Raw genomic sequence first — 25,897 nt, 5'->3', positions numbered from 1 at the left:
TTAGAATACCACGAGATAGATCGGTCTTCTTAAAAATGAGGTACGGGATATTACCCCTCAACAAATTTACAGAAAGATGGAAAGGTTCAAGGGCCTCAAATAGCACTTGCCCTTGTTGCCCGTGCAAAACAGAATCGTTACCCCATTTCTTGTTTGGCTGTATGGCTTATAAGAGGGCTAGGCTGAGATGGCTGAAACAAGTGTGTAGAGAGCTGGGAGTCAGAGATTTCCGGGTTGCCCCACGTATCTTTACAACTGATACAACATCCCTCCTTACTGTATGTGGAGTGGCAACATTTTTATCTTGCGCCTGGCTTATCCACACTAGGATGTTAAATACTAAAAGTATAGATTTTACATATATTGTTATTAATTCATATCTATTTTCATACTGTTGTACTTTAGTATTGTCATCAAATTCTTTTTATAACTGTAAATAACATTTTATTGTTTTTAATGTATGAATTACATATTTTTATTAATATGCTTTTATGATATGACAATATCGAATAAAGTATTACAACAACAATAACCCAATACCAATCATGAGGCCATCATTAAGCCAAGTTCATAATTGTTAAGTTGGCAACAAGTGGTAAAAGCCATTATGGTCGTTTTTTTTTCTTCTCCATTTTGTTGCAGTCATGAAGGTGGAACTGTGCAGTTTCAGTGGTTATAAAATGTATCCTGTACACGGTCGGCGCTATGCCAGGATCGATGGAAAGGTTTTCCAATTTTTTAATGCAAAATGCGAGTCTGCGTTCCTCTCAAAGAGGAATCCTCGACAAATAAACTGGACTGTCCTCTACAGGCAGAAGCACAAGAAGGGGCAATCTGAAGAAATTTAAAAAAAACGTAGCCGCCGTGCTGTCAAGTTCCAACGGGCCATTACTGGTGCATCTTTGGCTGAAATAATGGCAAAGAGAAATCAAAAGCCAGAGGTGCGAAAAGCGCAGCGAGAACAGGCAATAAGGGCTGCAAAAGAAGCAAAGAAGGCAAAAGCAGAAACAAAAAAATCCACCACATCCGCTGCAAAGGCGCCTTCAAAATCTGCACCCAAGCAAAAGTTTGCTAAGCCTATGAAGACTCAAGCACCACGTGTTGGTGGAAAACGCTAATGGAACTTGTATTTAAATCTAAATGATGCAACTGTAAATTGTACAGCCCCTTGGCTTGGTGTATGCCTTGGTATAAAAATAAGATTGCTGTTTACCTTTGGAATGTTGCAATGTCAGCTGAATAAAAACAACTTTCAATCAAAAAAAAAAGCCATTATGGTCCACTCAGTGTGGTATATTACTCAGTTCCAATGGTAGACATGCTACAGACAGTAATGTAGATGTCCAGAAGTACCAGGATTCCCAAGGTGCATCCTATGACTCCTCATTTTATGAAATAAGGGCATACTGTGCATTTTTGTTACTCAGTGAGGTATATTACCCAGTCCAATAATAGACATGCTACAGGTAGTAATTTAGATTTCTAGAAATACCAGGATTCCCAAGGTCCATCCTATGACTCCTCATTTTATGAAATAAGGGCATACTGTGCATTTTTGTTACTCCTTATCCAAGGAAGTAATGCAATTACCTATCCGTATTATAGCCCATTTGAGTAGCTTTCAAACGACAGATCCACTTAGCCTCCCTTTGCGTGACCTGAAGTTCCCGGTTACCACCCCTGGCCCCAAGGGGCACAAGGTCAATTCCATGAAACCAGAAGGAATTATCCTCAGGATGGCATTCCATATAGTGTGCAGTTATAGGATAACGGCTGTCACCATTGAATATAGCCCTACGGTGTTCTTGAATATGAGTCTTCAATGTGCGCACCGTGCTGCCAACATAGATGATGTTACATCTGCAACCCACAATGTATGTAACATGTGTGGTGTTGCAGTTAATGAAATGTAAAATCTTGTTTTGTTTCTGGTATTATGGATTAACTCAATGATTTTATTTCTCCCATATGGACAAATGTTGCAGGACCCACAGGTATAAAATCCTGCAGGTTTAGGAGGCAGCCATGTTGTCCTTGGAATAGTTACATGACTTGCACATAGTACATTTTGTAGGGAACACCCTTTACGGTATGTTACAGAGGGCTTAGTGGATTAGTGATCCTTTAGGCTAGGGATATCCTTCAACAGGCTCCAATTAATTCAAAATATTATAGACCGTGTTGCTGTTAGTGTTGTATTGAGTAATAAACCTAACCAATTTTTCATTTCTGGCTCTACTGGCAACTCAGGGTTTGATCTGAAGAGTATCATCTCTCCTGAGCAATGAAGCTTTCTCAATGGCCTTCTCCAAGACCCCTCCATTGTATCCACGTTTTAAAAACCTTTTCTTTGTTTCTAGAACATTCATATGGTATGCACTATCATCACTACAGTTTCTTCTTAGTCGTGTCATCTCTCCATAAGGAATATTATTGATGACCGACCGTGAGTGGTCACTATCAGCATGCAGAACTGCGTTGCACGCCGTCTCTTTTCTGTAGTATTGCTAAGTATTTGGTTGATCTTCCCTCATACATCAGGGATAGCAAAGATAGCATTTGACGTGGAAAGCCTATATACATGCATAGGCAAAGAATTTGGCATTCATGCAGTTCGATCCTTTCTGGACCGAGAGTCGGCCGAACATTATGAATTTAATGAGATGGTATTAGAAATGATCAATATCATCATAAGTAACACCTTTTTCCTACACGATACTAACTGGTTTCAGCAGATACTTGGTACTGCTATGGGTTCGAAATGTGCTCCCTCTTACGCCTGCCACTTCATGGGGTGGTTCAAGAGAGAGTATGCCTGGCATAGATGTGCCTCCCCGTGGACCGAACATGTAGTGTTCTGGGGGAGGTACATTGACAACATCATTGTACTGTGGTCAGGATCTATGGACCTATTAGATCAATCCCACAAATACCTTAATGCCAATACCGTTAATGTAAAGTGGACAATGACATATGATAAGATTAAGATCAACTTCCTCGACATACAGTTCTACGTTAAGGATGGTACCATAAGCACCTTATACAGAAAAGAGACAGTGTGCAATGCAGTTCTGCACGCTGATAGTGCCCACTCACGGTCAGTCATCAATAATATTCCTTATGGAGAAGTGACACGACTAAGTGAGGATAGTGCATACCATATGAATGTTCTAGAAACAAAGAAAAGGTTTTTATAACGTGGATACAATGGAGTGGACTTGGATAAGGCCATTGAGAAAGCTTAATTGCTCAGGAGAGATGATACTCTTCAGATCAAACCCAGAGTTGCCACTAGAGGCAGAAATGAAAAAATGGTTAGGTTTATTACTCAATACAACACTAACAGCAACAAGGTCTATAATATTTTGAAGAATAATTAGAGCCTGTTGAAGGATATCCCTAGCCTAAAGGATCACTTATCCACTAAGCCCTCGGTCATGTACCGTAAAGGGCGATCCCTACGAAATGTACTATGTGCAAGTCAAGTAACTATTCCAAGGACAACATGGCTACCTCCTAAACCTGCAGGCTTTTATACCTGTAGGTCCTGCAACATTTATCCATATGGGAGAAATAAAATCATTGAGTTCATCCATAATACCAGAAAAAAATACACGATTTTACATTTCATTAACTGCAACACCACACATGTTATATACATTGTGGATTGCAGATGTCACATCATCTATGTCGGCAGCATGGTGCGCACATTGAAGACTCGTATTCAAGAACACCATAGGGGTGTACTCAATGGTGACAGCCGTTATCCTATAAATGCACACTATATGGAATGCCATCCTGAGGATAAATTCCTTCTAGTTTCATGGAATTGACGTTGTGCCCCTTGGGGCCAGGTGCTGTAACCAGGAACTTCAGGTCAGGCAAAGAGAGGCTAAGTGGATCTGTCGTTTGAAAGCTACCAAATGGGCCATACTACGGATAGGGAATTGCATTACTTCCTTAAATAAGGAGTAACAAAAATGCACAGTATGCCCTTATTTCATAAGATGAGGAGTCATAGGATGCACCTTGGGAATCCTGGTATTTCTGGAAATCTGCATTACTGTCTGTAGCATGTCTACCATTGGAACTGGGGTAATATACCGCACTGAGTGGACCATAATGGCTTTTACCACTTGTTGCCAACTTAACGATTATGAACTTGGCTTAATGATGGCCTCATGATTGGTATTGGGTTATTGTGATTTAGACGTTACCATTATCAAATTGCACACCTTATAACAAAAATGGTATATCAAATGTGGAGTAGGAGTTTTTTACTCTATTGTCAATAATTGGATATGTTATCCCATGTTTTTGCTAACCGTCAAAAAATTGGGCCAAATCTGCACATAATATCTCATGTCTGTTTTATTGATGACCATATACCTATTTCATATCTGTAACCCCTATACCCGGCCTAGCTATTTCTCTATTATGCAAATTTTCTCGATTAGATTGTACCTCTCTTTTTTAACCTATTATCGGGTCTGGAGCAAGCCGATTTTTGATGAGGGACAGTAGTATTGGGCATAATTATACACTCCAATATGGCCGCTCCCGTCTGCCCCCTGAATATCTGCCTAATCTGTGTTATGCGGTCCGTCATACGAGGCAGGCTTTGTTATTTAATTTTTGGCCGCTTGTTACTAATACGTCTTTGCACTTTATGAGATCTAAAATATAGTTCGGACCCAATATTTTTCTGTAGTCGCATCGTTCCAGAATCGGTGGTTTTCGATGGATACTGAGAATGTTATTAGTCCGTTCTTCATGTTGTTTTCTATACCTATGACCCGAAACGTCACTACGTTGACGTGCGGGTCTATTTAGCACCAAAGCATCTGCGGCTACATTTCTATTCCGATGCCCGTGCACGCTACCATGCTGCTCGACTTCCGATTCAAGAAGTTGTGGTAAGTGCCTATACCGTTTGGGGCGGCTTTTTAACTTGGGCGAATACATAGATGGTGGGGTTAGCATGATCCCGCTGTTGTTGAAATACTCAGGAGAAGGGGGCACTGGCATATCATATAGGATACGGGGACAGCGAGATGGATTGGTTACATATAACAGTATAATTGCTGATATTGGCGTATATATCAATGGCGGGGTTAACGTGATTGCACTGTTTTTTGATATATACAGGAGAAGGGGGCGTCGGTATAATATATATAATACGGGGACAGTGAGAAGGATTGCCTGCATGTAAAGGTCGAAATACAGATTAAGATTTTGTTATTGGGGGCGTATTTTAACTTGAGTGTGTCTAGAGAGAATGGTATAGGAGTAGATTGCCAAATATATCGAATTGGGGTCACTTGTTTAACACTGGTTGGCTATGGATCTTTGACAACTGTAGTCTTTAGGTATTATTTATGAGCTCTACTCCCGATTTGCTCCTGTTGTGGTTTCAGATACTTATTCATACTGAAGGTGAAACCTTTATGAGACGGAGACCACGTTACCTCCATAGTGTCCATTTTTTATTGGTTGGCCGCAATTGGTCAACTTCGCCTCATTCTTTGAGGTAAGGCCATGATCACTTTGGCTTTGTAGATGATCCATACAATATATTGTGGGTATGATTTAAATGGTGTATGCTTTTTTTACTTTTTAGATTACCACAGCAGCATTTGCGACATCCCTGCTTGGGACAATCACTATAACCTGTCCAAGGTGAAAACTGGGGTAGGATTAACCCCCTAGTAGCCATTACCGACGGTGCGGCGATTTATTTATTAATTGTTATGTAGATTACTGAGCTTTTATAATTAACAAGCCTTTGACCCACTTATTGATCATCTTGCCCATAGATACGTGTGATAGGTCATCTTATTTTCGGGTGTCCATGAATTAAGCGCTCATCCCTTTTGGTAATCATCAGTGGACCTTTTCATCTATCATATAAAGGTGAGAGTCGGTATGGAGTATTGTGGCCATGTTTACATGTAGCGAGCATGTTTTGTGTATTACAATCATTGAAATTAGGGCAGAGTAGCATGTTTGCCACACATTATGATAGAATCTTTGAATATGTTAGAGATATCTCCAGCACTTTGCTTATATATATAACATTTACTGATGCTCTTTTATCTCGTGTTGTTTACAGTAATGTTCTAAATGTGAATAGGGCAGAGTAGCTTGATTGCCACATATTATGATTGAATTTAGAATATGTTATAGACTTCTTTACCATTTTGCTTTCATATATATACTATACTATTTTTACTGATTCTCTTCTATTTCTTGTAGCTCACAGAAATATTTTAATGGTCCTTTTAAAAAACTTTCAAGTTACTTGAACCATGTCCTGATGTTCAACATCTGACCCAGGTGAGATACTGGTGTCATATTTGATATATTCACATCTTTTTCCTAGATGACTTGAGGAATGAGTTGCAATTTATAGTTACTCAGGATTGGTCCATTTACTGTTTATAGGTGTTGATTTATCTGCCCTATTTCTGTTATAGATTATTCGGTTTTACATCCTATTTATATATTGCAATTTATTTTTGTACGTTCTTAGGATTACGTAAATCGGACTTGACCTTTCAATGTCTCATACAAGAATGATCGCGAAGTAACTTATCCTACAGGTTACTGAACCTACACATTACTTAAGGTAAGAGGCGCGCGACCTTTTTTGAGCTATATGAGTGTATTCCAACTGACATAATGCAGTAAGGCATTGGATATTAGGTGCCTATTTGTCTGTGATTTTTTTGCAACATGATCGATTGGTTACTTCCAACGCCTTTGATCGGGCAACATCCGTTGGCTCTACCATCGGTGTGGCTGTGATAGGTCTATGGTTATCTTTCTGCACTGTATAGTGGGTATGAATTGGGTGGTCTTTTCTCATTATTGGAATGCCGAGAATACTGAGGTGACGAGTTTGCTCTGGTATGCTTTCCTTCTCTCTTTCTGGCTACGTTGCGGATTTGATATCACTGATTTCTTCGCAGGATAATTTCACTGTTTTTAATTTCTTTCTTTCTTTCTCTTTTTTTTCTTATTTCTATTTTTTCTTTTTCTTATTTGGAGAACTGGAAACTGAAATACATGTATTGGTGATTTTTTCATTCTCTTTCCCACCTATATACAAATGAACAAGACTTCAGCTATTCTAAATGATTCTTTAAATTGTACTGAGTGTATAACAAACTGACATGATGTCATCATTCAGTTTTTATTTTAGAATGTTTCTGTGTTATGTTTTTAGTTGTGGATGTATGTGTCTTTTTAAACACAGCTTGAGTGACATTAGGTCTTGGGTCATCTGTGTCAGTGGTGTTGTTTTTGTATTTCTAAATGTTTCTTAAATGTATTTCACTTTGTATATTCATCACATTATATGTATATTTATGTTGGTCTTTGTAACTGTTGCAGCCCTGACGAATTTCCTGTGGCACTGGGGAACGAAACGCGTTGGCTGTGTGCCGGTGTTTTTACAAGAATTCAATATAAAGAAGAACTTATAAAGTATTTATTTGTCACCTGTTTTGACTTTTATCAAGTGCACCTTCCTTTTGTTTTGAATTATTCTCACTTATCTTGTCTCCTGTCGCCTCTCGGGAGATCGGACTCTGTGTTTGTTTTTTCTTGCCCCAACATGCTTTGCAAATTTGAGGCCCAGTTTGACATCTGTAATAAAGTGATCTGTGCCCTCATATGACACCTTTTGTTTAGCAGGGTATAGCAACGAGTACGGGATCTTGGCCTGGTGCAGGATTCTATTCCCCAGCAAGAATTCCCGACGTGCTGCCTGCACTGCTGGTGTGAAGTCCGGATAGAAGGAAATTGAGTTCCCCTGGTGGGAGATGGACCCCCGTTCGCTGGCTAGACGTAGGATAAGATCACGGTCTTGATAATTCAGGATTCAAGCCAGAATTGGCCGAGGTGGTGCCCCAACCGGAGGTTTGGGGCCCAATGTGCGGTGAGCCCGTTCAATCGCGAACACCGCTGACAGAGCAGGATCAAAAAGTTTGTGCAGTAAATCAGCCACATACTTCTCCATTTTTGATATAGCCATTGTCTCCGGAATTCCCATGATCCGTAGGTTATTTTGGCAGGAGCGGGCCTCCAAATCCTCATTTTTGGATCTAATCAGACCTAGAACCTTGTCCATGTGCAAGAGCTGTTTTTTGGTCTCAACTTAAAATTTGTGGAACTCTGTGTTGCGATTCTCCAAAGCGTCTAAGTGCGTCTCATGTGCGCCTACCTGCTTCTTGACGGTATCCAGTTGAGACGTCAGCGTGTCTAACTTTGTATCTATGGTGCGGAGGCTGGAACGCATCTCCAGCATCAGCGTGCGAAGGACTTCACCATGGTCCTCGACCTGTGAATCAGACTGGCGCTTCGCGCCTCCCTCCTGGTCCTGGTCCGTCGTCCTGGGTGCTTGTCTGAATTCAAAGGTTAATTTGGGTTGTTCCACATCTTGTTTACCCATGATTTTAGGCTCTGTGGTGCCAGCAACACCACGCAACTATGGGCAATGCTTTCCAACTGCACACTACGCAATCTGCCACCTGGCAAATCGCACTGCAAAGTTCTCCAGACTGCACTGCTACAGCCTCCAGTCCACCGAGCGACCAGCAACCCGGCAGGCAGTAAGGCCGCAGCCTGGGCAGATCAGAGCATACAACAGTCTAAAGGGCCACTGTGCTTTAGTGCCAGAATGGGTGCGACCTGGCCCACCTGTCCGGACACGTCCTGAACTGCCTAAAACAATGTCCCCATCTTAGGAATCGCGTGTACAGTCCCGCTTGTGTCACAGCCGATCAAGGATTACCAGTCCCCACTGATAGTGCCTCCAGTGCAGGCCTCAGAAGCTGCCTTTGAAACAAATACGGTGAAACCAGGCCCCCCCCGGGTGATGGTGACGGAGAAACCCCTTGCTTCCCTGGACCGCCTGCCCCTCGCCGAATGCAGTGGAGAGCCAGCCCACACACGCAGCCCAAGTACGGTCACACAGCTGTCCTCAGACACACCAACAATGGCAGGCTGCAAGGACACCCAGAAATGACCACAGCAGGCGGAGATCAGGCGGGGTCCGTGGGAGACCGCAGCAGGGAGGTGCAGCCCGGGCAGCAGTCCTCCCCCAGGCGCCGCAGCCGGCCCAACCACACTGGCGTCACTATGCAGATTTGGCTCTGCCGCTCCCCTGGGAGCCCGACGGCACAAGGCCACACTCAATCGGTCGGCCGTGAAAGGTCACAAGACGGATCCGCGATCATCATGTCTCCAGGACTCCAAGCAGCTGAAGCAGGGCCCTCCTCTAAGCTCCGGACACCCACGGGGTGTGGCAGGTAGCAGGGAGATCGGGATTGCGCGCAATCACTGCACAGCAGCCTACACAGCAGACCCAGGCTCCAGCCCCCTCACATAGGCCGCCGCGAATCCGGCTTCAAGCTCGGCACGGGTGTCTGCAGCAGCCCTTGCATCAGGCTATTCTGGCAGCCCCCACAGCAGGCGAGTTGCAGAGGTTAGTTTGCACCTTCAAAGACCCTCCAAAGTTGCGGATAATTATAGGATTAATTACCCGTCCGGCAGAGCTTGCTCAAAAAGCAACCATCTTGCCGTGCGGCCAGACCACGCCCCCTACACCTGGTCTTTGATGTGATTTCATCTGGAAGGGCACTGGGTTCCTGCTTACCAGGTCCCCAGTGCCAGATATCTTTCCCGCAACTGTGCTATTGTTTCTTCAATTGGCAATACCTTTAGTACCCTAGTAAATGGTACCCCTGGTACCAGAGCCTGAGGTCCTAAAAAGGGTTCCCCATGAGTGGCGGCATGAACTATGTCACCCTAACGGACCCCTCAGCAAGCTCATGCAAATTGCCACTGCAGACAAAAGTGAAAACACGACATGGGGCACTGCCTCTGTGCCATACCTGTCAATGCTACATGCATTATAAGTAAGTCACCCCTACAGCAGGCCTTACCCTCTCAAGGCAGGGTGCACTATACTACATGTGAGGACCCTACTGCCAGAGCAGGTATGCCCCGTACTGGTCAGTTTGATTCCTGTTCGTATGAGTGATCAGGTTAACCATTTTAAAAGCATGTGCTGGACACTGGTGAAAACGAGTTCCCCAGCTACATGATGGCTTCACTGAAAATAGGGATATTTGGTATCAAACATCTCACATTAATAAACCCACACTGATGCCAGTGTCGGATTTAGTAGTACATGCACCCAGAGGCCATCTCTGAACTTACCAGCCACTGGTCTGCAGACTGACTGGTTCTTACCAGCCTGCCACCAGAGACAAATGTTTGACCCCCAAGGAGTGAGGGCCTTTGCCAATCTGGTGGTCAAGAAGAGAAAAGGAAAAGACAAGAAAACACAACTACTAGTTATTTAGTCTTTTAACATTGTAATATATCCCAGTGACAGGTTATGTTCCCTAAATAGGATTACTATCAGGGGCAGAGACTATTACGAAACAGTCAGATTTCCATCAACTACCACAAAAGTGGCCAGTGTCATCATTTGGATATCCTTCCTTCCTACCACTACACCTCTTTAACATAGAGTAAGATGATGTGGTTCGGATTTCGTATCAGTCACTGTGATCTCCACAGAAAATGATAAACAAAGACTCATGACCAACTTGGTCACCTAATCTTATGATGTATACATAGGATATCTCTTAGATACGGTGATGAAAAAAGATAAAGAAAGATGGTGCAGTGCAAGTGAGTGACAGTTAAAAAGGATATGGAAGAGATAAACCTTTTATTGTAATATCTCTCCCAAACCTAATAAAAATAGTGCAGACGCGGCGTGTACCAAATATGCCGCCGATCGTAATAAATGGCCGACTAGTTTCAGCCAAGAGGGCAACTTGCCTAGGCTTTCTTCAGGACCTATGCTTTACATAAACTACTGCATCCGTGAAAATGTGCAATTGTACATTAACATATTACCTCTTTACAGGCAGAGTGATTTTCACACCTGAAAAAGAAAAGGATAATAAGAAAGAAACAAAGTAGTTGTGAGAACATGTATTAAAAAAAAACATACTTGTCATTTTTCATGCCAAATTAATAGGCTACGTTCACCTATAAGGAACAGGTCTACTAACCTATCCTGTATGGGTTATTAGCCTCACCTCACCCGGGGACCACTCAGGTAGATGAGACCCTGCCCTGTTAGGAATATAAATACGCTTATTTAGGGGGGTAGTCAAATGTTATGTTATGTTATGTTATTTGGATTTTTTAAGCGCACAGCTGCCCCAGCTAAGGGGCGTCCCGGCGCTATATCTGAAAAGGTAACATAACTAACAACACAGAAAAAGTGAGAAGTGATTAATAAGAACAAGGAAAAAAATGAGTTTTGACAGCTTTCCTGAAAGCAAAAAGGTCATCCAAAGAGCGAATGGAAACACCGAGTGGACTATTCTCCTTGTGCCAGTGCTCCATTTTAAAACAATCTTATCGTAGAATAACGCATCAAATAAAATAAAATAAAATAAAATAAAAGAGCCCTTCAATCTGCTGGTCTAGTCCATTGGCCTGTTCGTGGAATAGCACTTATGTTCTAAAGTCTACATTCGTGCAAATCTTAGATAAATGTAAATCAAGTCTAAGACATTCTGTTGTCTATAATGTTCCAAAAGAACATATTCAAGAATAGCTTTATATTACGATCTACAAACTTATCCTATCTTACAAAGACCCAGATGTGGACATAGACCCCCTCAATAGTGAATTGCCCACCTTAAGTCATCGTTGTTTGTGTAGACGCTCCAGGCGTCATGCGTATTGTTTTTGAAGGACGCTGAAATTGTATTGGATACAGTTAATCACTGCCCTTTAAGCAGCTAAGTTCTTGAGGTGGCCTCACCTCCTCAATCAAGTGTAAGGGTATTAATACTGCTTAGCGCTATTCTCACGACTTACTACAAGTCTGGCGCGGATCTTTAATCCACCGCGTTCACCCTGTTCGTGCCTCTACCAATCACACATCTATCGTTATGTCTATAGGCATTCAAGTTGGTGGGAGGTCCCGAGGCATCGTCTTCGAAGCCATTTTGTGCAAACAGGCGCCGCAAACACGTCGTGTAGCGTCATAGAACTACAGAATGACGTCACAAATGGCGATTTTGTAGTTTAATTGAGAATGTGTATTTTTAATTAATATTTATTTGTTTGTAACATAGCAATCCATCCTTGCTCGTGTTATCAATATATAAAATCAATGTCTATGATCAGTGAGGTTAGCATATTGTCTCTTAGGTTTTCTCTTTTACCCAGTACGGATAATCTGTCGTTCTAAATCATGAACAATAAAGTTAGGTATGAGGCAGAAAAAAAAAATCTTCATACAAAGAACCGCATGGACTATAAAGAGGGGCTCTTGGACAGTAACATAGATGCCCTTTAGGTTTATAGATGTATTGATCAGAGGAAATAATATATTTCCTCCTCAGATGTCGCTGAGGATTTGTCTCACATGCAGAGGATTCAGTCTCTTTTTTAGTAATAGATACTGGAACAAAGTTCTATGTAGGAATGCGTCTAGAAAATGACCAGAGCAACGTCGTTAGGTGGCCTTACATGTGTTTGCAGATAACCTTGACCAGTAACATACTCAGTACAGCCAACCCCCCGTTTTCTTGCTTGTGTGAGCCCACACAAGACTATACTGGGAGCCCTGCAGGTTTCTTATCAGTTTAGTGAAAACATTTTGAGAAATAGTAATCTCACAAAAGAGTCCAAGGTATGGTATCATTTAGACCTTGGGTCTTGCTATGTAATCTAAACACCCATTTTTGTTCCTTATTGAAAAGGTACTTAGCTTTGTCACTTACATGAGGTGGTATAAAAGATTTTGCTACTACTGTCCAGAAAAAATCGTCTGGCGAATGATTGACTTCAGAGAAGTGTCTTGTTAGTTTTGTGTTGGTCTTTCTACACCGAAATGTGCTTTTGTGCTCTGACATGTGCAGCTTAACTTTACGCGTAGTCATACCAACATAGTGGTAACCACAAGGACATTTGATTAGGTAGATAAGGTTATCACTATTACAGTTAGTGAAACTAGTTTGTGTCCATGGTCTCGGTGTCCCAATGTCCACAGGTTTAGATTGATGAGTTTGTGGACAGGTGGCGCATGTTCCACAAGGGAACATGGGTACCACTACGTTGGTATGACTGAGCGTAAAGTGCAGCTGCACATGTCAGAGCACAAAAGCACATTTCGGTGTAAAAAGACCAACACAAAACTAACAAGACACTTCTCTAAAGTCAATCATTCGACAGACGATTTTTTCAGGACAGTACTAGAGAATCCTTTTATACCACCTCATGTAAGTGACAACGCTAAGTATCTTTTCAATAAGGAACAAAAATGGGTGTTGAGATTACATAGCGACACCCAAGGTCTAAATGATACCATATCGTGGACTCTGTTGTGAGATGACTATTTCTCAAAATGTTTTCACTAAACTGATAAGAAACCTGCAGGGGTGCCAGTATAGTCTTGTGTTGGCTCACACAAGCAAACAAAACGGGGGGTTGGCTTTACTGAGTATATTACGGGTCAAGGTTATCTGCAAACACATGTAAGGCCACCTAACAATGTTGCTCTGGTCATTTTCTAGACCCATTCCTACATGGAATTTTGTTCTAGTATCTGTTCCTAAAAAAGAGACTGAATCCTCTGCATGTGAGACAAATCCTCAGCAATATCTGAGGAGGAAATATATTATTTCCCTGATCAATACATCTATAAACCTAAAGGGCATTTATATTACTGTCCAAGAGCCCCTCTTTGTAGTCCATGGGGCTCTGTGTATTAAGACTACTTTTTCTGCCTCAGACCTAACTTTATTGTTCATGATTTAGAACGACAGATTATCCATACTGAGTAAAAGAGACAACCTAAGAGACAATATGCTAAACTCACTGATCAAAGACATTGATTATATATATTGCTAACACGAGCAAGGATGGATTGCTATGTTACAAACGAATAAATAATAAATAAAAATACACATTCTCGATTAAACTACAAAATCGCCATTTGTGATGTCATTCTGTAGTTGTATGACACTATGCGACGTGTTCGCGGCTTCTGTTTGCACAAAATGGCTTTGAAGACGATGCCTCGGGACCTCCCACCAACTTAGGAGAAGCCCGAAGCACCGACGGACAGGTGAGACTGCGGATCGTACAAGCGCATTTCGAGCGAGTTTTGGAGAGATTTAGTTCTTGAATGCCTAGAGACACAACAATAGATGTCTGATTGGTAGAGGCATGAACCGGGTGAACGCGGTGGATTAAAGACCCACGCCGGACTTGTAGTAAGTCATGAGAATAGCGCTAAGCAGTATTAGTACCCTTACACTTGATTGAAGAGGTGAAGCCACCACAAGGACTTAGCGGCTTAAAGGGCAGTGATTAACTGTATCCAATACAATTTCAGCGTCCTTCCAAAACAATACGCATGACGCTTGGAGCGTCTACACAAACAACAATGACTTAAGGTGGGCAATTCACTATTGAGGGGTCTATGTCCGCATCTGAGTCTTTGTAAGATAGGATAAGTTTGTAGATCGTAATATCAAGCTATTCTTGACCATGTTCTTTTGGAGTCAACGAAAGCTACATATAGTTTGACCCCTCTAATACTATCCTCCTTCCAACAGATACACAGGAAGCGGAAAACCGGATCCAACGTGCTAATATCTGCATGAAAACCTGCTTGTAGATCGCTCAAGATATGGTGCTCAGTGATCCATCCAGCTGGCCACGTTTGCTCTATTACCCTTTTTGAAGATTGGAACAATCTCCGCTATGTTCCGTGAGGGAGGAATATCCATTCCTGCTGAAATTGCATTTGTAATCATGTTAATATACGGAACCCAGGCAGTGAAATCCTCTTTATACAAATCATTTGGGATTCATTCAGGGCCGGGGGCTCTGGCCAGGGCCGGACTGGGAACCACAACCGGCCCTGGCCACAGTTACAAGGCCATCTTGCCCAAAGGACAGGATGGGGTAGGCTGTGTAATATGTTTCCAGCCTATCTTCCCATAGGCTTAAGATGGAGAGGTGAAGTCATGTGTGCCTGAACTCACAATTTAATAACACATCTTTTTGTGAAGGTGGTTTTTGAATTGTGTGTTTAGAAACCACACTTTTAAAAGTGGTTGGTTTTTTGTTCTAACAATTCTGTGTGTCTCTGCCAGGTTGTGTAATGACTGTCTGGAATTGTATGTGATAGGATCTGGGAATTGTCATGACCCAGGGCAGGAGTAGGAGAGACAGCAACAGGCTGACCTGCCTCTGCAGTGTAGGGGAGAGAAGTAGCCCCCTGGATGTGAAGAGGCCTGGGCTGCTGCCATAAAAGAATGGCTCCACCTCTTGCTGAGTGATTGAGGAACCAGACCACCACTATCAAAGGAGGAAGGTGTCACTGGCAGGGAGACACCCATAACTGGTTTGGACAGGTGCTAGTGCCCCCTGAACATAAAGACTTCATAGACATTTAGGGGTATAACTATGAGAGCTGAAACCCCTGAACGTTGGACTGATCAAGACTGAAAAGGAGTGAAACTACTTTGTGGTCAAGAGGAACCTCTGTCAAGGAAGAACAGCTGAAGAGTCTGAAGAGAAGGACTGACCCTTGCTGTGTGTTCTGGGGCTGGCCTGCAGTTTGCTGATTTGACTAAGGAGAAGCTAAGGGACTTTGCTGTGTGCTGTGTCCCCCTGATTGAAAGGTCTTTGCTGTGTGCTGTGTCCAGAAGTAACTTGTCTCCAAGGGCCCGAGGAGAGCTGGCTCCCTGTTGTGGAAACTCAGGAACATCAACGTTTCGAATGTGTCTCAGCGATGCTCTGCGCGCGTGCTTTTTGCAGCCTGAGACTTACGTAAAGCATTGCCCCGGGACTGTGTGGCCCGAAACCCAACCGAGTCTCAGCGGCGTTTTTTGCATGTGCAGCCTAAGACTGCTGTGGGGTCCGTGGTGCTGGTAGAATAGTGCCCTGTGACTGCAGTGCCCACGCAGCGTGAATCATCATCCACACTGCTGTATAGCTGTTTGTGGCCCAAGCCGGCATTGTAATGGAGGCTGCGGATCTAGATCGCCACTGCCGGCCCGAGCCTCAACATGCGGAAGGATTTCTAGGGAGGCATGCAGGAGAAGTACAGGAGTGCTCTTATCTCTCTTCCGCATGCCTCGCGTTAGACGCGCTGAGTCCTCAAGCGGCCCGGACCTACCCGGTAGGACTGGGGCCACCCTCGGAAGTTTAGGACAGTTGTCTGTGGTTGGGGCCTAGTGGTGCCCGCGTTAATCATGTCGATTGGCCTGGTATTATTCCTGCATTACGAACTGCCTGATTACATGCATTGAGGATTTAACTATTCTCGCATTACGAACAGCCTTATTACTTGCATTAGGGATTGTATTATTCCTGCATGACGAACTGCCTGAATACGTGCATTGAGGATTGAATTATTCTCGCATTACGAACTTCCTTATTACTTGCATTAAGGAGTGCGTTATACTTGCAATACGAACTGCCTGATTACGTGCATTAAGGATTGCATTATTCTTGCATTACGAACTGCCTGATTACGTGCTTTGAGGAGTGAATTATTCTCGCATTACGAACTGCCTTATTACTTGCATTAATGAGTGCGTTATACTTGCATCACGAACTGCCGGATTACTTGCATTGAGGATTGCATTATTCTTGCATTACGAACTGCCTGATTACTTGCATTGAGGATTGCATTATTCTTACATTACGACCTGCATTGGTCTGACAATACGAACTGCATTGCGAACTGCTTAGCATTGCATTAGGACTGCATTTGAACATCGTGAACTGCTCATTAATACTGCAAGAACCTACAAGTGTTTGTTAGCCTAATAACCGGCAAAGTGAAATATTACGAATATGCATATGTTGGATTTTTATCGTTTGGCCTTACGTATTTTTCTTCTCGATAAAGTTACCGATATTTTCATACATTAGCGTGGTGTCCATTTGTGATGTTATCACTGTGTCACTGGGACTGTGGTTGCAAATACTTTACACATTGTCTTCAGGATAAGCCTGGCTGCTCGCGCCAAGCTACCAGGGGGTGAGCAGGGGTTATCCAAGAGGGTGTACCTCCTTTCCCTGACTAGAAGCAAGGGTCCCTATTTGGACGAAGGTAACTGCCTCAGCCAACTAGAGACCCCCAGTTTTAACATGACCCTTCCAAATTGCAAATCGGTACCCATTCGCAAGCCATTTTTGGAGTCAGAGAAGGTTTGCAGACTTCTAAAATGGGCTACACAACAAATACCTATGTTGCGGTTGGAAGAATTCCCATTTTACCAATTAGAGAGTTTGTCTCCGTAAAATAGGTTAGTGTTTCTGGCCTCTAGGGTTGCTTGTAAGAGAGCAGACAAAGTCCACCTAGTTTATGGACAGTGTAGGAGAGTAGGGTCTGCTTCCTATGTTCACCCCCACTTTCTGCTCTGATCCACTGGTTTTTCCACTCTAGTGTGGCTGTGGGCCTGCTAATCAGACCCACAGCCCAGCTGTTCTCTCTCTAAATTAATACCATGTACTTTAGGTACATATCCAATTGGGTATTGGGTCACCTTTGTGAGCCCCTGTATAGTGTACCATAGGTACCCAGGGCATAGGTGCATCCAAGGCCTACCAGGGGCTGCAGCATGTCTTATGCCACCCCTGGCTGGCCATCCAAATCGACTCAACTGGCTGATCACTCTGCTGGGGCAAGGTTGTGTAATCACCCCTTGCTTAGGTATAGGATTCCTATACCTACCATTGTATATAGACACATATATGCCTATAAGTCACTCCTATGGCAGGCCTTAACAATCCTGGAGGCAGAGTGCTTGGTTTTATGTGAGATGGTGCTCTAGCATGAGCTGAGCCTGTCTGCAGCTTTCGGAACCATGTCCTTATAGCTGTTCTATGATATAGCCATACCATATACTCTTAAGTGCATTATAATCCTCGTGGTTATTGATAACTTTGGTTTGGCTTTATCCTAACATGTTGTGTAAGGTGTCATACGCTTTGGAATACTACCCCCCCCCCCCGCCACTTCTGGCGGCGGGGGTAGCATTCCACCCTTCTAGAGGGAGAAGACATGTAGTTGTAGCTTCACCCGGTTAAAGTTAAACAGAGCCTCAGCATCACAAAATGGATCCTGCTGCCACAGACACAAGTCTGACCTCCTGCAGCTGGGAGCCCTTCCAGCGAGGGAGGCCTGGACAATAGGTTTCCTGCCTTGGGAGGTGCTAGCACCTCGCCAGACAGGCTATAGTGTATTGGGGCAGGGTGGGTTGAAAAGAAGGAGACACTGCCTGGGGCACACAAGGTGCTCCATGCATAGCCTGGTTCAAACCAGTTGCTGGGGCACTCCAGCCCCAGCTCTGGCGCGAAACTGGACAAAGGGAAAGGGGTGTAACCACCCCCTTCCCTGGTCCCACACATAGGAGGGACCTAGCAGGTAATCCAGCCCCTTTAATTCGTATAAAGCTAGGAGCTGAGTTTAGAGACTTTAGATTATCCTGAACTGAAACTATGAAACAAAACTCTGGACCTTAGACATTCTACTGCAACTAGAAGACTGAAGAATCTACCTTGTGGTCAAGGAGTGACCACCCTGTGCAAACAGGCACCACCAGTAACTTGCTGGTTTGCTTCGTTGCCGCTCCCGACGGAACCAGACAACCTAGTGACGCAGTCTCTAGACTTCCAGACTTCTCTGACCCCGATCCACATCCACAGCAAAGCTGAGACCCGTGGCGGACATGAGAGACGTGGGACCGGACATCATGCAGTACCTGCTTTTTGCTAACTGTGCAACTTCTGAGGCGTCCTTGAAGTTGTACATTGGACCCTGAGAAGTCCGAACCCCGAGCAGTAAGTGCACCGAAGCTCAGCCCTCCACACTCCACGAGTGCCGCGTGGGGCCTGCGTCTGCATTTCTCCTCGACGCGTCTTCACGGTTGCTAGCCCGTTGACTAGTGGCCCTCTTGAAGACTCCATATTGAAACAATGCTGCTTGCCTGGTTGCTCTGGGCTTGCTCCTGCTTTCCTGCAAAAGGGAAGCCCCTCAGACCTTGCTGGTCTGAACCGAGGCCGATCTTCACATCTGCGTGGGTTGCCTTTGCCAAGGCTTGTTGACTCCAATCCGGAAGCCGACAGCGCCACAGTGAGATCCTTTGTGGGACAGTCCGTATCCAGCTCCTGGTCGTCGTCGACTCCTCCTGGTCCACGTGGCTGCAGAGACAAGCTTCACTACATCACCTGATTGCATCTCGACATCACCTGGTTCCTTCCTGGTTCCTTCCTGGTCACTGGCTGGTGACCTAGACTCTGTCCCCTCTGCTTTCAGGTTCTTCACTTCTTCGATCCACCCTTGGATCCACCCGGACATCTTCCTTCTGGTCGCCTGTAGCATCTTCTTGCAGCTCTCCATAGGATTCAACGACGAAACCCGACACGACTTGACACCTATGCACCCGGCTTCCCTGGGTGAGGTAACTCGAGTACTCCGGTGCTCCCATGGGTAATAACTATCCAAGTGTCCTACTTTAACTGGGTTTCCCCGTAGTCCGAAATCAACTAGTTTCTAAACTTTACATCCCCATTGAAAGTCTATGAGAACCCGCGTGTGTGTTTAGACACTGCACACGCATCCTGTGGGACTCCTGCTCCCTAACCTTTGGTTACTCTGTGTAGCCCCACCGATTTCCTAGGCTTGTTTACCTGTCCTGAAGTGGTACCTATACCACTTCTTTAGTATATGTTTTCCGAGGTCCCTAGGGCACAATTTTATTTGTGCAACTTAACGTATGCTTATTAAGTCACTTGTGCTGTATCTCGAACTCTGACTTCATAAAGAGTGCAGAGGGGTTGTGTTAGAAATAAATACATATATATATACCTTGTGTGGTGTCCTCATCTGGTATTCAAGGGGTTATTATTGGTAAAACAATTGGATTCACATGCTCTCTGAAGTGTTAGCCTAAGACTGCTTTGTCCATGCTACCAATAGGATAGCTGGTCTATAAGGTTGACTTTACAACCATCACCATAAGGGTTGTTTGGACTGGTGCAAGGTGCTCACTAGAATAGAGAACATCATATACCAGGCCAACTTCTCACAGACAGGTATAATAAATATGGTCTAACTATGCAGTGATATCAGTCAATAGCCATTGTAAAGTTATATGATTTCAAAGTAAAGTAGAATTTGCAAAACAAAGGGTTAAAATTGTCCATTGCGTACATACCTGTGTTTGCATTGACAACAGTAAGGAACACATTTGATTCATGAAACTCATTTTGATTAATGAAACACGTACTTACTCATTTGACTTCCACTGGAAGCACTGTACTGTATAGTATAGTTGGTAACAAAGCCATGTCGTTCATTCTTTGGAATCTCTTCCCATTTCACGGCAACCTCGTGTTTTCCTGCATTGTGAATTTTAGCTAAAGGACCATATTTTGGAGCTAAAGAAAATAAAATAAAGAATGAAACATCTCTTGATAAAAAGCGTTAGACTTTTCGAATTGCATAATTTTGGGGCATTAAAGAATTAATATCGTTTAGATTAGTGAAGCACAGTAGCTGAAACCAGCCTCCTTGAAATTCGATTTCATTTGCTCTAACTAAAAACAAAGGAGACTTTTATTTGGACTTTATTAGTGAAATAACGTTTTCCAGTTCCTCGGTTTCAGCTAAATAAAGTGTAAGTGCTGTGTCCTGTTTTGTTTAAAAAAATCGTAATTTCCACATTCTCTTTCTTTCCAGTGGCATCAATCCATCTAGACCTCCTGTTTCCTATGAGCCCTAATTACATCACCGTAGCTGACAACTCCAGACAACCTATGCCATCAGAGTTCATGCAGTCTGAACCTCGCCTCCGCCCAATCTTTACCCATCCTTGATTAGGACACAAATAGCATTCACAAGATCGCAACCATTTGATGCCCCATTCTAATGTGGCCTTTTTATTATCGCCTACAGACAGCTGTAGTTGTCACATTTTGTACGGGCTGCCATTCGTTTGGAGGGCTATCTTTAAAGCCATGCATACCATTTCTTCAATGTTTACAAGGGCTTTAACTCATACAAGCCAACAGCCACAGCTCAGGCTGGATACGCCTGATATTCAAAGCCAAAATAGCTGCATTTTAGCTGTCTCCCACCTAAAATTTTGAAAAACTGGGAATATTTTAATAAATAAAACAGCACCAAAACAACGAACCTCCAAAAGTAGAACCGGAGAAAGGAAATTTAAAAGTCTGAATTAAAAATAGTGCCAAATTGCACAAACCGCCAAATGTGGGTATCTGGTTGTGCTACACATGGTGGTCAAAAGTTAAGGCCAACTGCTATAGAGCACGAGTCTAATATGGGGACCAGGTTCATCCCAGTAGAAAGTTTACCTTCTGACTTCGAACTTTTAATGGGGAAAAATTGGTCATCATTGAGGCATCTGCAGGGCAAGATGCAAGCTGGATCTGAAGCAGAGCGTGATGATGGCGGGGCGCTAAAGAGCAGGGAATCCGTGAGGTTCTGGACAAAAGGATGAAAGCTCCGAACAGGCATAGTCTGTGCACAGCAAGACCTCATAATCTATGGGGTGCTGCTCGGCATTGGTTCCAGTGAAGGCTTCTACATTTCGACTTAGAAACTTTTGTAGAAGTAAGACCTCCTTCAGAGGGGCAAACTGGAAAGTGGAGGCTGACCAGCAATACGATGTTGACAGCTGTGACTTCGACAGCGACCCCAATCTCCATCAGTTCTTTAGGCACAACGTTTACAAAAAGTTTCTAAGTCCCACTTCTTGCAGTTTGGGGACTGGAGGAGTACACTCCCACACCAGCCAAGGATCCAGGACCTGGGGCTCACCACCTGGGAGTTAGGATTCAGTCGAGCAGAGGCAAGCAGGAGGGTCCTGGTCTGGTTCAGTTGGAACTGGTCAGCTGGGCTGTTGCAGGTGGAGGCCACTGAAAGCTTGTTGTGTCCCTGTAGCGTGAGCAAGAGGTTAGCCAACTGACCCTTGAAGTCACTTCTGGTGTCCTGAGTTCAAAACAAGGAGGTCCAGTCTTCCTTCAGGTTCGTCAGGCCAAAGATCAGTCCTTCTGATTCTTCAGATATTCAGCAGTGTTCTGAGAAGTCTGTGAGACCCACATTTATGCCTAGTGACAGCCTGTGGGTAGGGAGAAACCCTTTATCCACCCCATGAACCAGTTCTGGTCAATTCCTCTGCTCCTATTGGATTTGAAGCCACCTTGACTTGAGAGAGACAAAACAGAGGAAGGCCTAGGTGTGAGCTTCATCTACCAGGAACAGAATAGACATACTTTGAAGCTCAGGAAGGGACTGGAACCAGCCTCCCAGCTATGCTGTCACAAGTGGATGCCCAGTCCCTACGCCTAGAGCCCTTTTTCCACTGTCTGGGTGAAATTCATGCCTCACCACCAGGGAGCCATCAGGGGTCAGGTGACAGCTGGACACTGTCAGTAAAGCCTTTTGATTTTAGGCAGGAAAATGAACATTTTCTAAAAGTGTCATTTCCAAAATAGTAATATAAAATATGACTTTACCATTAGGCTGGACTTTAAATTACTATTAAAATAAGTCCTTGAAACATTTTCTATCTATTCCTGAACTGAGTTTAGCACGTATTAAATGTAATAGGGTAAACCATGGTTAACATATTGGTAGATATCCTGCAACAGGGACTTTGGAGGCTTTTTCACTGCCATAACATGCAAACATTAAATATACAGGTCCTACTTTTAAATACCATGCACCCTGACATATGGCCTTTTAAGGCTTTCCATACGGTGACTTATAAGTGAAGAAATGAAAGTTTAGGCGTGGCATAAGAGTTACTCTTGTGTGGATGGATCTTGCACCACTTAATGTAATCCGCATTCAAAATTTCTACCGTGCTCCAATAATTCGCTTCCTACTCAGGAGTGTGTGTACTAATATTCTCGTGGTAGCAGTACCAAGCGATCTTGGTCTGTCTCACTGTGCACAGGTTATAAGTGCTGAATTAAACTGCAAAGTAATTTCCGAAATAAGTTGGAATTTTTTTGGGGGGGTCTTCTCCGTGTTTCTTTTATTTCATTGTTTATCCATTGTGTTGCATTCACACAAGAATAATTTTCTTTCTTCTGCTGTCAAAAGTTATTCATATTCAAAACTTCATTGTCTATAATGCTTTGTAATCCATCAATTGATTCGTATCACAATTCCCAATGCATTTCGGCACCAACGTGCCTTCATCAGGGGATTACCTAAACAATAATAAATAAACTAATGTCATTCCTGTGGGAAACTTATCGAATTATATACCATCACCTTATGGGTTTAGTGAAAGAAAGCGAAGAAGGTATATGCTGTTAGTGATGGAATGGATCGCTAATGAAACATCCAACGTGAATACATTGTGATATTAAAACCAACTCTTCCAGTGCTGATATTGTGTGACACACGTTTCATAATTCGTTTAGTGCATATCTATTTAGCTATGGTTTCTGTGTTTGGTGTTCGTGTCCGGTAGATTTATGCTCAAACGTGCCACAGTGATCTAATTCATCCGCTCCATGTTAAAAAAGGTCTACAGTGCCGATATTCCCCCTAAATCGCTTCAAAGTGACGATAATTTGACCTAAAGACTAATCTTACCGGGCTCTCCTCTTATAACGCGCAAGCTGCTTTACTCCCGCGCTTCGTCATTAACTATAGAGATATTTAAAACTAAAAAAGTGGTCACCACGTGCCTAACTAATGTTCCCCTTGTTCGTGTGATATGTATAAGGAATATAAATAGTATACAATAATTTGCATTACTAAAATAATAACGCCTAATGATAACATTATATTAACAAAACAACATTATGCGATCTCTCCAGTTTTTTGTGCTATCAACTCAACGTTCTCTTATGTCTACCACAAAATGCATCCTGATAATCGGGAATGGCTCTATCTTAATCATAAGTAACATGTGAATTCAACACGTTCATTCAACCCATAAGGTTTCAGAGTATTCAAATAATAAATCCAGTGGTTTTCCCTCTTCAATAATGTTTTTTTGTTATCCTTTCCTTCTGTTCTTGCTATGACCTCCAAAACACAGGCTTATTTGATGTTTGGCTTCTAGAAAATGCGTGTTAATGGTCGATTTCATAATTTTGGTCCTGATGTTACGTTTGTGTTCATTAAGTCTTATTTTTAGTTTCCGTTCGGTCTGACCAATGTATGCTTTCCCACAGTGGCCTGTTAACATGTAAATGATATTAGTGGTGTCACATGTGGCATTAACTTTCAAATATATCTTTTGTCCTTTCATGGGGTGTGTGATTACATTTCCGCTGATGATATTATGGCAGTCACTGCAATTCCAGCATGGTTTTGTGCCATGGTACTTTGTTTTATGTTCTACCGTGGGTGCTTTCAGCATCTCTCCAATGTTCTTTGATCTAGTGTACACAAACAACGGTTTTTGTGAAAAAATATTATTGAAATCTGGTTCCAATCTTAACACTTCCCAATGTCAATGTCTTTTGATGATCTTTTTATATTGCTGACTCATGTTTGAATATTTACTCATGCATGTTATTCGGTGGTTTGTTTTCTCAGTTTTTGTTTTGAACAGTTCTTCCCTGGTTACTCTAGTTGTTCTCTTTATAGCTTCTGTTATTACCTTTTCTGGGTATCCACGCTGTTTAAAACGAGTTGTCATCAATGCGGTTTGTTCAATGAATTGCTTAGGTTCCCAGACGATCCTTTTTACCCTTAAAAGTTGAGAATAAGGAAGGTGCAATTTTAACGGTTGCGGGTGATAACTTTCTTTCCTTAGAATGTTGTTTCTGTCAGTCTTTTTTTGTAAAGGTTTGTTGAAAATCTTGTAGATTGTTTGGTGATCTCCACGTCCAAAAAATGGATGATATTTTCTTGTATCTCAGAGGTAAATTAAATCCTCTCATCCACGGTATTAAGTATGTCAATTTGTGTTGCCAAGTCTTCTTTTGTGCCTTTCCAGACCGTGAAGATGTCGTCAATAAAGCATACATATAGAACAATGTGTTCCTTCCAACTGTTATTTCCCAAAATGTGTGTTTCCTCGAAGTCATTCATAAATATATTAGCGTACGTTGGGGCCGCACAGTTGCCCATTGATGGCCCACTCTTCTGGATATACCATTTGTCATTCCATGTGAAGTAACTATGCATTAATGTAAATTCCAAAAGTTCCATTAGTAGTACTTTCATGTCTTCTCCGTACTCCATTTGTAAAAGTGCCTTTTACAAGGCTTCAATGCCTAATTGGTGAGAGATAGATGTATAAAGGTCTTTTACATCTATGGTTCCCATTACAATCGGTTGTTCTTCCGTGATAGTTATTGTTGACAATTTTTTTTAAAAATCAGTGGATTTTTTTTTCCAATTTATTTCGTAAATTACTTTGCAGATTAATTCAGCACTTATAACCTGTGCACACTGAGACAGACCAATATCTCTTGGTACTGCTACCACGAGAATAAGAGTTACTCTACTAGGTCTAAATGGCAGTTTTAAAATGCAGGCTGCAGTGGCCGGCTTGGAGACAGGTTTTATAGTGCTACTTTAGTGGGTGGCACAACGGGTACAGGTCCTAGGGACTTACAAGCAAATTAAATTTGCCAATCAGGTGTATACTAATGCTTACATGTTTAAAAGGGAGGGCACAGAGTCCTATTGTTGTATAGCATTTTAGGACCCTAGTATAATTTTCCCGATTCATGCCCTTATATAGGTATAAATCACCTGTCCTTATATAGGCATAGAAATCATATCCATAGTTAGACATTTAGACATAGCACATGCAGTCCAAAT

At 42.8% G+C, this 25,897-nt stretch overlaps 1 protein-coding gene and 1 pseudogene across 2 annotated transcripts in view; one reads left to right on the top strand and one right to left on the bottom strand.

Moving 5' to 3' along the window:
- The window catches only part of IL31RA (interleukin 31 receptor A), a 1,277,572-nt gene that overhangs the window by 212,074 nt on the left and 1,039,601 nt on the right, over positions 1-25,897 (bottom strand). For both annotated transcript variants that reach the window (XM_078675103.1, XM_078675104.1), the window contains exon 12: positions 20,365-20,511. In XM_078675103.1, coding sequence (XP_078531229.1) covers positions 20,365-20,511 — 147 coding nt within the window. The remainder of the gene's footprint in view (positions 1-20,364; positions 20,512-25,897) is intronic.
- Positions 622-1,143, top strand: LOC144819381 (large ribosomal subunit protein eL24 pseudogene; annotated as a pseudogene).

This window comes from Lissotriton helveticus, chromosome 2_1, assembly GCF_964261635.1.
Source record: "Lissotriton helveticus chromosome 2_1, aLisHel1.1, whole genome shotgun sequence".
Classification (NCBI taxonomy): Eukaryota; Metazoa; Chordata; class Amphibia; order Caudata; family Salamandridae; genus Lissotriton; species Lissotriton helveticus.
The sequence above is the reverse complement of the archived record's forward strand: the minus strand, read 5'-3'. Positions and strand labels throughout refer to the sequence as shown.